General features: G+C 49.2%; 1 protein-coding gene across 2 annotated transcripts in view; it reads right to left on the reverse strand.

The window, feature by feature from the left end:
• Positions 1 to 13,170, reverse strand: part of GXYLT1 (glucoside xylosyltransferase 1) — a 169,460-nt gene that overhangs the window by 48,859 nt on the left and 107,431 nt on the right. For both annotated transcript variants that reach the window (XM_069627989.1, XM_069627990.1), the window contains one exon: positions 2,638 to 2,889. In XM_069627989.1, the coding sequence (XP_069484090.1) occupies positions 2,638 to 2,889 (252 nt within the window). The remainder of the gene's footprint in view (positions 1 to 2,637; positions 2,890 to 13,170) is intronic.

Raw genomic sequence — 13,170 nt, forward strand, 5'->3', positions numbered from 1 at the left:
GGATAGGAAGGGCGTTGGCTGCCTTGACTGTTGACACCGCTGAGTAGATTACTTCAAACTTCTTTCCCTCGCTATCCGGAGGGACGGAGGATGAAAACGAGGGGCTTCTTCCTTGCTGCCACCGAGATCACGGAGTCCGGGAAGGCTGTGAACGTAGGCACTTGGGTGCAGACTCAGGCACCCAGTATTTCTTCTCCAGCCGATCCCTCTTGGCCAGGGCGTTGGCTGGGTTCCTCAAAGCCAGGCCTTCCTACCAAACGTCATCCAGGAGAGGCAACGCCAAGATGGTCTTCCTCTTGGCCTTGCGTCGTTGATATAGGAAACCTTCTTTCCTCATCTCCTCTGGTTTCAATTGGAAAATTGGAAGAGTCTGATGCTCTGGCAACCATGGGATGGAATAACACCACCTCATCCGGGTGGGAAGCCCTTGACTGTGGCGAACCGCCCGCTGTGCCCGTGTTGTTGCCCGTCATCGTGTCTGTCCCCTTGTCTCTGGGGGGTAAGGCATGTGTGGAGGTTGATGCGTAGGGTGCCGCTTTCTCTTTTTCGCTGGAGGCTGGTCCGGGGCCGGAGATGTCGTTGGCATCCGTTTCTGAATCTCCGACACCAGGGTGTGCAGGGTCAAAAGAATGTCCAGCGATACATCCCTCAGAGGGATCAGGGCGGTAGGCCTACTGGGCCCTGTGCCGTCGTCCCCATCGGAATCTTCGCCGTCAGCGTCGTTGTCTCCCACGTCCTCCTGGATCGTGTGGACGGATGCCTAGTCCTCCTCGTCCGAGGAAGAAATATCCGTGCCCTGGAGTACGGTTGAGGCTTCCCAACGACGACTTCACTTGGGCTTTCTGGGGTAGGTCGGTTGTCTTTTCCTGCGCCTTCGTCTTCTCAGGTTTTTCCCACAGCTTTGCCGGGTTAGCCGACTTTCTCTTCGAGGAGGAGCTGGAGCCATGGCTGCAGAAGAAGGCAGATGGTGAGCGTGGCCTACCGGTCGCCGGACCCACTTGTGCGGCACCCGCGATGGAAACAGACTCGCAGTGCTTGGCCTTGTCTTGGGCCCCCACGGATGAAGCGCCCTCAAAGGACTTAGAAGCCCGCGCTTCGGACCCGCCAGTGCTTGTGAGGCATGCCCCTGCTTCTCGCACAGTAGAGGCATTAAAGGCATTTGTCCTCCACAAACATGTTCCACTGTCCGCAGCTGGAGCAGAGCTTGAAAAGGGAGCTTCCCACCTTCTCCTCCGACATGGTCTGGAGTGTGGAATAGGGCCGATGGCCTTCTGGAATCTTCGATGAAACTTCGACGATGCTGCCCTTGAGGGGCATGGAAAATCCCAGCTTGTCGGCCGATGTAGAGAAAGAGCACAGAGGCTCTGTTCAACAAAATAAATTTAACTTTTTACAGAAAAAGCACGAAAAACGTAGATCAGCTCACAGAGAAAAACACAAGAACTCTCAACATTTGAACATGCAGTAAAATTCTGAAGATGACTGCCAGAGGAGGGGCTTAGGTAGAGGGCAGTCATTGGCTGGGGCAGTATGACCCAGAGTTCAGTGATTGGTTTAGAGGAGAAACACAGTTTGTAAGTGAAAGTGAAACTCTTTTATCTTTTTCCAAGGATTCCCAGCCTGACGACGGGCAATATGCATGAGCATGTGAATCCATGCCAGACCCCATGCTGGAGAACCACCAAACCCCTGGAATCAGAAATCACACTTAGGACTCTATTACTGCCAACCTGCACCCATCACCACCACAGGTTTCACATCTGCCTCTCCTGCTTTCCCACTAACAATTCCTTCTCCCTCTTTCCTTGCAGTGGCACGTGCAATAAAGGCAACATAATGGTGTACGGGTGCTATATAAGACTGCCTTCATTCCATCACGTTGCAAAGCCTCCAGATGATAAAGATCAAGACAATATTTGTCCTCGAGCCAACTGTTGGATGGGTATCAGCCACTTGGCAACAGGAGAGGAGAGTAACCCAGCACCAGATCTCTGGCCACCAGTGCGCCTCTCACTGCATGTACTGTGCACTTAACAGCCGATTTGAGGGCAATTTAGCTGCACTGGCAAGCTCACAGTTCCGCTTGAGAGCACTCTTCCAACCACCATTCCAACTGACACCAGCTAGTAACCTTTTCTAGGCGATTCAAATCCATTCAACCCCACCAGACTACGGGCTGCCGAAAACCCGGGGGGGTGGGCAATGGCTGCACTTTTAGACACAGATACACTGCTGCAAAGTCACACCAGACAGCTATGCACTATACAAAGGCACTAAGGCACTGACCATGTCTAGCTTGACTTAAGGTGGTAAAAAAAGAACAGTAACAAAACTGTCTGCGGGTAAAATAGGCATCACTTAGGCACATCCCACTAGATCCAGGGATAAGACCTATACAACCCATACTATAACGGGCACCCATGAATGCTCGTCAGAATTGTTACTATGCGTCATCATCATAGAATGCTCATCAGAAGCAACATGCTAACATGAAAACGACCTTCACAAAACTAAAAATAAAAAAATAAAAGAAATCGCTTCTTATGCAGTTTTACACAACTAAGTAGCATTGTTTCGAAAAAATAAAAGCGTTGAAGAAAGTGTACTTTCTGCTCCACAAAGGAAAAGTATTCATACCTTAAAATGTTTTCTTCTCATGCGGGTCATGTTCATTAACATGACCCCAGAATTAATTCCAGTTTTCCCATAATATGGATGTCTAGCAAAGCGGTTGTACCAGCCAATGCGAGGCTCTTCGTGTTCCGGTGCCATTGCTGCTATTTGGGTGGTGTTAAAGTTTCTCAGCAGCGCCCAAATGTCATCCACTGGCCTCAAGAAAAGGATGTCTGTATCGACATACAACAAAGAATCCACATGTTTGAGAATTAGCTAAAAAGAGAAAAACATACAATCAGAAAGTAAGATGAATCATCTTTTGCAATCAACATTATACTTATCACCCACAAATGACAGTTTATAACTATCCCTTTAATCCCATTAAATGAAAAAGAAAACACATTACATGTCTATTTACAGTACAAATAAATGTTCTCTAAGAAATATTCTCTAGACCAACTGGAGGCCTTAGATGAAAGTGTAGTGTAAGGCAACATTTCATCAGCAACACCACAAACGCATTTCAAAGCACCTATAAAATGAACAAACATCATCTTAGCTTGGTAAATTGCTTCAAGCAATGATTGTTCTGAAGGGTAGAATGTGATTTCACATTGAAGTCATGTAAAATAATACTTTTGTGTTCTTATAAAGTGCTTCATGACGGATTCCTTTGCTTCAAAGTCCAATAAAAACAGGTGTTATAATTACCCCATTTATTGGAACTCAATTCATCAACCTCGGAAGAATAAAGGGCCGAGTTGGTTCTCATGTAGTATTTCAACGTGCACATTTCAGGCTGGCCCATTTCTGAGGTGAGCACTTAACTTGTGAGCTATTCACCTGGATATAGGAGGGTAAAGTCTGAATAGCCCTAGACCCGGGAACTGTTTTACTAAGCCCCACATAGTTTGGAGGACAGCCACGAAGATACAGTTGCATTAAGATCATGGGCCCACATTTGACATAGAAGCTGTGTGAATCAGATACACAAGGGGGACAAGAGGACATGTTTAAACACAACTGTTATCTGAAATGAAAGAAACCCTTCTCTAAGCCCTACCACAATTATACATTCCCTGTTCTAAAAAACAAAAAAACTGGTCCTCAGCAGGATGTCAAACAAATAAACTTGGTCCTCTGTAAAATCTAAACTATCCTAACATCTGTCCTATGTGACGAATCCTTAGATGATGTCATTTGTCCCGAAGAGCCCCTTCTCATGAGGCCAGGTAGCTACCGGATAGTCACCCTGGGGGTGGTTCTCAGCAGGAGGATCTCATTGGGAGAGACTCCCCCTCTAGAGACAAGGACCATCATTTAAGGGCAACGCAGTATTCCAACTCTATACCCACCTCTCCCATACATCCTCCTATCCCTTACACCTCAGATCCATCTTACCTAACCACGTCATCTATGCATGGTGGGCCACAGGGCTCACCTCTGAGATAATAAAGAGGACAGATGGCCCAAGTAAGACCTTTGGGATTCCAAATGGGACGAAGAAGAGGGGCAGAGCCATGAAGAATACCTGGTGGAATGTTAATCGTCATTCTAGCTTTTCGCAGAGGCGGGACAGGGGGGTTAGGATAAAAACTGACAAAGGACTTACAAAACTGTCTCAGATGCGGGAGGAGCTGCCTTCAGGAGAACCACACTCGTACCAACAGCTGAAGGACTGTCCAGCCCGGGAGATTCGAAAGAGGCACAGAGAAGAAGAAATCCCTCCAGTCTCGAAGGAACAAAGAACCCGGTGGCATGGAGCGAACCTAGAGCAGCACTGGAAGGGGGAAATCGTTATCGGGAATAAGAAGCGCTAGACCAGAGCCGGCAAGCAGAGAAACACCTGCACAGCGGGCAAATGACAGCAAGCACCCAAGATAGATCGGCAAAGCGTCCACAGGCCCGTGAAGGTAAAGGTCTAGACGCTGGTGCTGATGGGGGCTTGAAAAGCAGGGTCTCGGACCTGTGAGAAACCTGAGGGTGGTCTCCCTCCTATTCCTCATGAGTCCTCTGCGCAGGTGGCCAGGGAAAGGCCATTGCTCTTGGATCCTGACCCTGGGGTGGACAAACCCATGCAAAAAGAGAGAAGGAGAACTGCTGTGTTGGGAGAAAGTCGAGACGCCGGAAATAATTCTGGGAGCCTTTACATTGGAAGGCAGGCAGCAAGTGCTGCCGTACAGCAGAGGAACGAGAAAAGCCATCCGCGCCCAAGCCCGGGTGCAGCTGGAGCTGTGGAAGCCGCCGGGATCAGAGGAGACGCGGAACGTGGGCAGAGCAGAGAAGTTGGTGTGTGTAAGGGGACATGCCCAGCAAACTGGCAGACTGCTCCTCGGCTCCAGAGAAAACAAGCAGGAACAGTGGAAGCCCCCGTAAGGAGTCACAAAGAACCAGTAAGTGTCAGAGCACACTGGGGGAACTGGATCTCTCCAAAGGAACCGCAAATAAGCAATGGTCCCAGAAGCACAAGTGAATGCAAATTCTACTGAATGCCAAACTAAATGAAAATGGCTTTTTGAATGAAAGCACATCATATTGAATAGAACTTCTATTAGATTAAGAACAGTATCAAACAAACACTTGGAAGTTAAACTGACAAATTGTGAATGTCAAATTGTTTATCAACAATTGAACAAATACTTAAAGTATTCAAACTTCATACGTGAGCCGCAGCTTTGTGAACAGAACTAAAACAAGTTGCAAAGTGAACAAATACTGTATTGGAATTGCAAATGTGAGGAAGATTGGTGATTTTATGGCAAAGCAAAGACTGGTGCAGAAGAGGGTAAAACTGGCCAAACAGAAAGACAAGTGTGGAAAACCCAAGGCCCAGTGCAGAAAAGCCTAGGAGGGGCTAAACAAATCCAAGGAGAGACTTATGTTTGCGTGACCTGTAATGGATGGACCGTGCAGTCCAACAACTGCGCCTAGACCAGGGAACCTTAAATGATGACCGGCAAAGGACATTCTAAGTAAGCCAGTGAAAACTGAACTACTTGACAAGGCAAGCCAGAAGGCAGATTAAGTGAACCTGGTGTTTTTCCTATACTGAAAATTGAACAAATGATTTTGAAATAAGTACCACACTGGAATCTTGGGTAAGGGAACCCTGAGATTCGAAAGAAAAGTTTTATCTCGGGGAAGAGGAAACCTCACAATCTTTTTGTGTGAACTGTATTATATTGAACTTGGGGTAAGCAGCTGAGACCTCACGTCTGAACACTATATTGGCTAAGTATATTGGTTAAGAAGAATCCCACACTTTGTTTATTTCTAGATGTGAGGGCACGCATAGGCTTTGGCACAGACAGACCTTTGATTTGGACTTACCAGACTTTCCTTAGGTTTCTTTAGACCGGAGAAATCCCTACTTCAGTTATAGGGCCGGTTAGGCCCTATACCATCCTGACATTTTAATAAAGCTCTTTGAAACTTGAATTCTGTTGTCCGTGTCATCTCTTGATACCATGCCTGTCTCACAGACCCCCATATAAAAACAAAGTGTCTTCCCTGTGACAGTACTTGGCGAGAGAGGGAGCCAAGGTGGTCAGAACAAAATGGAAGAGAAAGCAGGGTCTGTGACCCACATATAAAAACAAAGTGGCTTCACCATTGTGGAAATGTGGAAATAGCAGTCTCTGTGGGTGGGTGCCTATGCTGTTTCAGATATGTTATTCAATGTATTTTAATATATGGTATATCACTTGGTATTGCTTGATTTTTAATTTCCCCCACTGTAATTTTCATCTTGTAACTTGATCCCACCCCAAGCACAGCTAACAGCTGCCTGTTTTGCAAGCAGTGAATCGCCTCTTGCTGAGAAACTCTTCCCCTCTGGAGTCCTCCCCAGTCCCTCCATGTGTACCCAGCTCCCCCCGTTCTGTGACCTCCTCCTCTTTCTGTCACTTGGACAGCTGTGCTCATCAGACCACCTACTACAGCACTCCTGGGAACCGTTCTCCTCCTCTGCCAATGGGGCATGCTACACACTTTCATTCCTGCCCCTTCCTCCTGAGAACAGCTGTGGTCACCACAGGGGTGACTGAGGGGAGCACTTCCATCTCCTTCCTCTGATGATGTCCCTAGATGTTTTCCCACCTGTTATGTCCCTGCCCCTTCCTCCTCAGTCCCTTCATCCCCTTCCTGGGACAGCTGTGGAAGAGGGGGGGGCTGTGCCTACATGTGTCTACCAACCCCCTGTGAAACGCCACCCTTTTCCTGTGCCTTGGGAAATATGTTCACTCCTGGGAAACTCTTCTGCTCCCACCCCTACCCCATAGGGGGTAGCGGTGGAGGGGGGCCCTGTGCCTGCATGTATCATCCCACACCCTGTCATATACCCCACCCCATTCCACCTTAGACCATGTGGGCAGGCTCTGCAGGGGTGGTGCAACAGCCTTATAAGTGGACAGAGAACCAGGGCTGGGGCTCTTTCTTGGCTGCAGTGCTGGACGCGTGTGTGGGGGCAGGGGAGCTACAGAGACGCGAGCAGGTATAATTCTCCCAATCGGGCATACTCCCCTTTCCATTCCCCTGTGCCCTTTCCTCCCCAGCCTGCTCGCCTCTGCCCTTCTGTCTATCTCTCCCGGTCTGTGACCCGCACCCTCGGTTTGTGCCCCGCACCCTCTGTCTGTCGCCCTCACCGGCCCTCACTCTCTTTCTGGGTGGGCCTAGCCAGTATTCCTCTCATCAATGCCCCTCCTTATGCCGCAGGCCAGTGCAGACAATTATCCATGCCTAGTGTGCCTGACCTACTCTGCTGGCAAGGAGCCTACTTCCCTGTCTGTAATAAATGTGTTTCCTGATTTCTGCAAAGACGTTGGTGCCTTCTTTTGTGTGCTCACTTTCTTGGGTAGCCTGCCTGTTATTGCCAGAGGGGGGACCAAGTGCGCATAGACAACGCACATCTCACCGCATTCTGTTAATTCCCCAACCCAAAACTGTGGCTCTGTCTGCCTTCCACTTCCACACCGTGACAGTACTTAGCGAGAGAGGGAGCCAAGTTGGTCAGAACAAAACGGAAGAGAAGAACTAGTTACTCTTACCTTGTAACGTTCTTTCGATGGGATGTTCCTCCGACGTATTCCTTATCTTAGATAGAAATCCTTCAGCTTTGCTGGCCTCGGAAAATTTTTTCGCCAGAGGGCGCTGCGCGTCGATGATCGCCGAGTCGATGACCCTCGACGGCCTCCGTGCCGACGTCGACGTCATCCTGCCTATAAAGGCCGCGCGCAGCGTCCGTTGCTCAGTTCCGTTTTGTAGTCCCCAGTAATGTTTTTGGATTAGACTAATCACCTTGAAGGAGCATAGGCTGCAAACCCACAGGAAGTCATACTGCGGGGATGGATGGGAGGGTCGATAAGGAATACGTCGGAGGAACATCCCATCGAAAGAACGTTACAAGGTAAGAGTAACTAGTTCTTCGAAGGGATTGTGTCCTCCGACGTATTCCTTATCTTAGATAGACTCCCATAGCAGTGGTATTGTGACTGGAGGCGGGAGTAATAAAAGTTATGTTACCCTTCCAGAATGGACAGAGTGTAACACAGCCTTGCCGAATCTAGTTTCTTGACTAGAGGAGGAATCCAGGCTATAGAATTTGGTAAATGTATGTGCGGACGACCATGTGGCAGCCGCACATATATCTCGAATTGGCACCCCTCTTTGAAGGGCTGAGGATGTTGCGATACCCCTGGTAGAATGAGCCCTTAGATTTTGAGGAGGCTCCTTTCCTGCCAATTTGTAGCACTCCAGAATGGCTAAAATAATCCATCTGGAGATGGTTTGTTTTGTTATTGGAAGGCCCAACTTATGTCCTGCATAACCTACAAAGAGTTGGTCTGCTTGTCTGATCTTAGCCAATCTGCTGATATAGAAGCTCAAGGCTCGCTTAGGGTCCAGCCTGTGCAGTCTCTCTTCCTCCTTCCCCGGATGAGGAGGAGGGTAGAAAGAAGGTAATATAATCTTCTGAGTGATGTGAAACTCCGAGACTACCTTCGGGAGGAAGTTAGGCTTCACCTGAAGAACAACTTTGTCCTTGTAAAAGATTGTATGTGGAGGTTTACACGATAAGGCTTGCAACTCGCTAACCCTTCTAGCAGATGTCAATGCTATTAGCAAAACAGTTTTGAGGGTGAGAAGCTTCAATGAACAAGAGTGTAGTGGTTCAAAAGGGGCACCCTTTAGGAAGTTTAAAATTAGGTTTAAATCCCATAAGGGAACTTGAAAAGGTTTCGGGGGATAAACATTAGTTAATCCTTTTAGGTATTGTATTACCAATGGAATTTTGAAGTATGAAGGCTCCTCTGCAGTGCGCTTAAAGATTGATAGCGCTGCGAGATAGCCCTTAATTGTGCCAACCTGTAGGCCTGAATTAGCCAGGTAAAGTAAGAATGACAACACCATAGGTGTACCACAAGAAAAGGGTTCAATATTCTTTTCTCTGCACCAGCTGCAAAATTTGTTCCAACGGCAGCGGTATAGAGTTTTAGTTGCCGGCCTTCTGGCCGAAAGCAACACCTCCATAACATCATCCGGAAGGTCCCAATCCTTGTACCTCAACCTTTCAGACACCAAGCGTGAAGGTTGAGGGTCTTGATGGCTGGATGGAGAACCTGACCTTCCTTCTGCGAGAGAAGATCCTCTCTGTATGGCAGTCGAATTGGAGGGCAGATGGACATGTCTAGAAGGTCCGGGTACCACGTTCTCCTGGCCCAATCCGGGGCAATTAGGATCATGGTCTTCCGAAACCTTCTCAACCTCCTGATCATTTGAGGAATGACAGGGACCGGAGGGAACGCGTACAGAAGTGGGAACTCCCAGTCCACTACGAACGCATCTCCTAGAGCTCCTCTCGGGGGAAATTCCCTTGAGCAAAATCTGTCGCACTTCCTGTTGATACTGGTGGCGAACAGATCCACTTGAGGGGTTCCCCAAAGGGCGAAGATCTCTTGAAGGACTTCCTGAGCTATCTCCCACTCGTGAGAGACTGTGCTCTGCCTGCTCAGAGCGTCCGCTGTCAAGTTCTTCTCTCCGGCTAGGTGAATTGCCGATAGAGAGATTCCTTCCTGAATTGCCCAAAACCAGAGCTGCATCGCCTCTCTGCACAGTGGTAGTGAGCCTACGCCTCCTCTTTTGTTGAGGTAGTGCATGGCCACTGTATTGTCCGTCATTATTAGGACGTTTCTTCCCCGTACAGACGGCAGAAAAGCCTTCAGCGCTAGTCTGATGGCTCTCAGCTCCAACAGGTTGATATGTAGTCTGGACTCCGATGGAGACCAACGACCGCTGATGGTCAAGTCGTTGGCGTGAGCTCCCCACCCCGTGAGTGAGGCATCCGTGACTACTGTTATCTCCGGCCATGGTTGCCAAAACATTTCTCCTTTCAGGATGTTCTCCCGACAGGCCCACCACTGAAGGTCTCGGGCTACTTTGACCGGGATCCGAAGGAGATCTGTCATCCTTCCTGAGAACTGTGACCACTGAGTTCTCAGTGCCCACTGGAGGGATCTCATTCTCAGGCGAGCCTCCGGCACGAGGAATATGCAGGATGCCATGAGGCCTAGCAACCTCAGAAAGTCGTAGGCTGGGAGATATTGGGCATTCTGAAATCTGATGACCATCTGCAGAATATCTCGAGCCCTCACCTCTGGTGGCAAGGCTTTTCCCAGGGAAGTGTCCAGGACTGCTCCAATGAATTGGAGTCTCTGTGATGGTATCATCTGTGACTTCTTTAAATTGAGGGAGAAGCCCAGCTTGTGAAGGAAGTGGCAAACATAATCTAGTTGTCTCTGAGCCTGTTCCGAAGATACAGCTCTGATCAACCAATCGTCTAGGTAAGGGTAGACATGAATCCCTTCCCTCCTTATACTTGCAGCCACAACCGACATTAGCTTGGTAAAGACCCTCGGGGCGGAGGTTAGCCCAAATGGCAGAACTCGAAATTGATAATGAGAGCTGCCAATTGCGAACCTCAGGTATCTCCTGTGCCTGGGATGGATCGGCACATGGAAATAAGCGTCCTGGAGGTCTAGAGATACCAACCAGTCCTGAAGCTGGAGGGCCTGAAGGATCTGAGAGAGAGTCACCATCTTGAACTTGTCCTTTCGGAGGAATTTGTTCAATTCCCGTAAGTCTAAGATGGGTCTCAGTCCTCCGTCCTTCTTCGGTATTATGAAGTAGGGGGAGTACCAACCCTTGTTCCTTTCCGCTACAGGTACCAGTTCTATGGCACCTTTCTCTAGCAGGTCTAAAACCTCCTGCAAGAGGAGCGGATCTGGAAGCTTCAAAGGGTTGTTCCCCGGTGGATGACTCTGAGGGATATGTAGGAAGGGCAGGCAGTAACCTTGGGCCACTGTCTCCAGAGCCCAAGCATCTGACGTAATAGCCTGCCATTCCGTCAGATGGTGAGTTAACCTGCCCCCTACTGGTGTTCTGTGAGGGGAGACCTCAGAGTGGTTTTGAAGCGGCTGATGCAGTTGCCGAAGGTAAAGTGGCTCCTGCTCCTGCGGGTGCGGCTTTCTTTCCCCTACCCCGTCCACCACGGGTAAATCTTCCTTGGCCTCTTTGAGCCGGTCGTCCCCTGCCCCTTCCATATGAGGAATAGTAACGAAAGGACCGTCCTCTCCACGATGATCCCGAAGGACGAAAGGTATTCTGACGGATAGCAGCTCCCAATGACTTGGCTGCTGCCTTGGACGTTTGCAGTTTCTCCAAACTGTCATCCGCCTTCTTTCCAAAGAGGGTAGAACCGTCAAAGGGCATATTCAAAAGCCTGGTCTGCACGTCAGAGGCAAAACCAGACTTCCTCAACCACGCATGCCTGCGGATTGTGGTACTTGCCGCCATGGCCCTGCTGATACTGTCAGCAGAATCTAGGCCAGTTTGTAGGGTCTCGCACATCGCATCTTTACCATCCCTGATGATGTTTAAAAATGCGTCCCTTTCCTCTCCTTCTTGGAGGCAGTCAGCCGCTGATGAAGCGCACTCCCAAAGGGTGTGGCTGAACCTAGCGAGCGTACAGGTCGCGTTAATAGACTTTAACGCCATGCTACAGGCAGAAAAAACCTTCTTAGCCATGGCATCATACTTTTTGTCATCCCTATCCTGCGGAGCAGTGGGGTATGCAGATGTGCTGCCTGATGAGGTTGCAGCCTGTACAACCAAGCTCTCAGGAGTAGGGTGTTTTGACAAATATTCAGGGTCAGAACTAGCCACCCTGTATTTTGTTGACAGTTTTTTATTTACTGCCGGGATAATTTCTGGCGTTTCCCAGTTTGTCAAAATCCTTCTCTGTAGAGCAGAGTGAAATGGAACCACAGGATCCTCCTGTGGGCCCTTGTCCAGTATGTCAGTGAGGTCATCCTGCTGAAAGGCAGGAGAAGGTGCAGACCAACCCATAAATTCTATGATTCTAGACATCAGAGCTCTATATGGAGTCTCCGCATGTTCTCCTGGGTCTGGTTTGATAAATTCTGCTTCAGGAGAAGTGTCCAAGCCACTAGCTTCCTGAAGTGCATCCTGAAGATTTTTTAATCTTCCTTCCTCAGAGGCGAAAGTCTCTGGCTCTGGTGATGTGGTCCTCTGTAAATCAATATCTTGGTCTGAATCCTCCCTTTCCTCAAAAATCGAGGTTAAAGGGGGATACATTGGTTTTTGGAATGGTATAAACCCCATTTCCAATGCAGAAGGAGCCATCATCACAGGCCTTGAAAACGTCGATGTCGTCGACACCGACGTGAAAGTACTCGAAGGCGCCGTGAAAAGCGTCGAGAAATGTGTACTAGGCCTCGAAGAACTCGAAAGGATCGGAGTCCTGCTCGAGAACGACGTCGACGTTCTCGGCGTCGAGTCGGAGGTCTTTTGTCTAACCGTTGGCTGTGGAGTAGCCGTGGTTCTTTCCTTCACCGGCGTCGATATCGGCGTCGACGTCGGCGTCGACTCGATCGACTGATGCGCCGATGAATCCTTCGACAACGGCGTCGATGGCGCCGACCTCTGTTTCGAAGGAGTTTTCGACGATGGCGTCGATGATGCTTTATCTCCCGATGGCTCGAGGCGCTTTCGGGTTGACTTTTCCGCCGGGTACTGCGACTCGCGGCGTTTAGATTTTTTGGGTTTTTTACCCGGGGTATCACCCTCAGCTGTCTTCGAGGGGGACGAGGCCGCTTTCTCGAAGACGCTTAGCATCTTTTTCCTGAATTCCTCCCACTCAGCTTGCGAGCTGCGTTTTGTGGGGCAATGAACTCTCTCAGGAGAACTCGACGAAGATGACGAAGGGGATCTCCTACGTCTCTTCTTCGAGTGTCTCGATGTCGACGAGTGGTGGGAGCCACTTCGTGATCTAGATCGAGAGTGTTTTTTATGGTGAGGAGACGAACGTCTCGACTCTACCGAAGAAGCTTTCGAGGAAGTTAAAGTTGACCTACCTCTCTCGAGCTTCCCCCTACGCTCCTTCAAGGCTTTCGCCGTCATGGAAAGGCATTCCTCACACTCCGAACTCTGGTGCGTGATTCCCAGACACCACAAACAGACCCTGTGAGGGTCCGTCAACGA

This window comes from Ambystoma mexicanum, chromosome 12 (genome assembly GCF_040938575.1).
Source record: "Ambystoma mexicanum isolate Mex_15411 chromosome 12, UKY_AmexF1_1, whole genome shotgun sequence".
NCBI classification, from domain to species: domain Eukaryota; kingdom Metazoa; phylum Chordata; class Amphibia; order Caudata; family Ambystomatidae; genus Ambystoma; species Ambystoma mexicanum.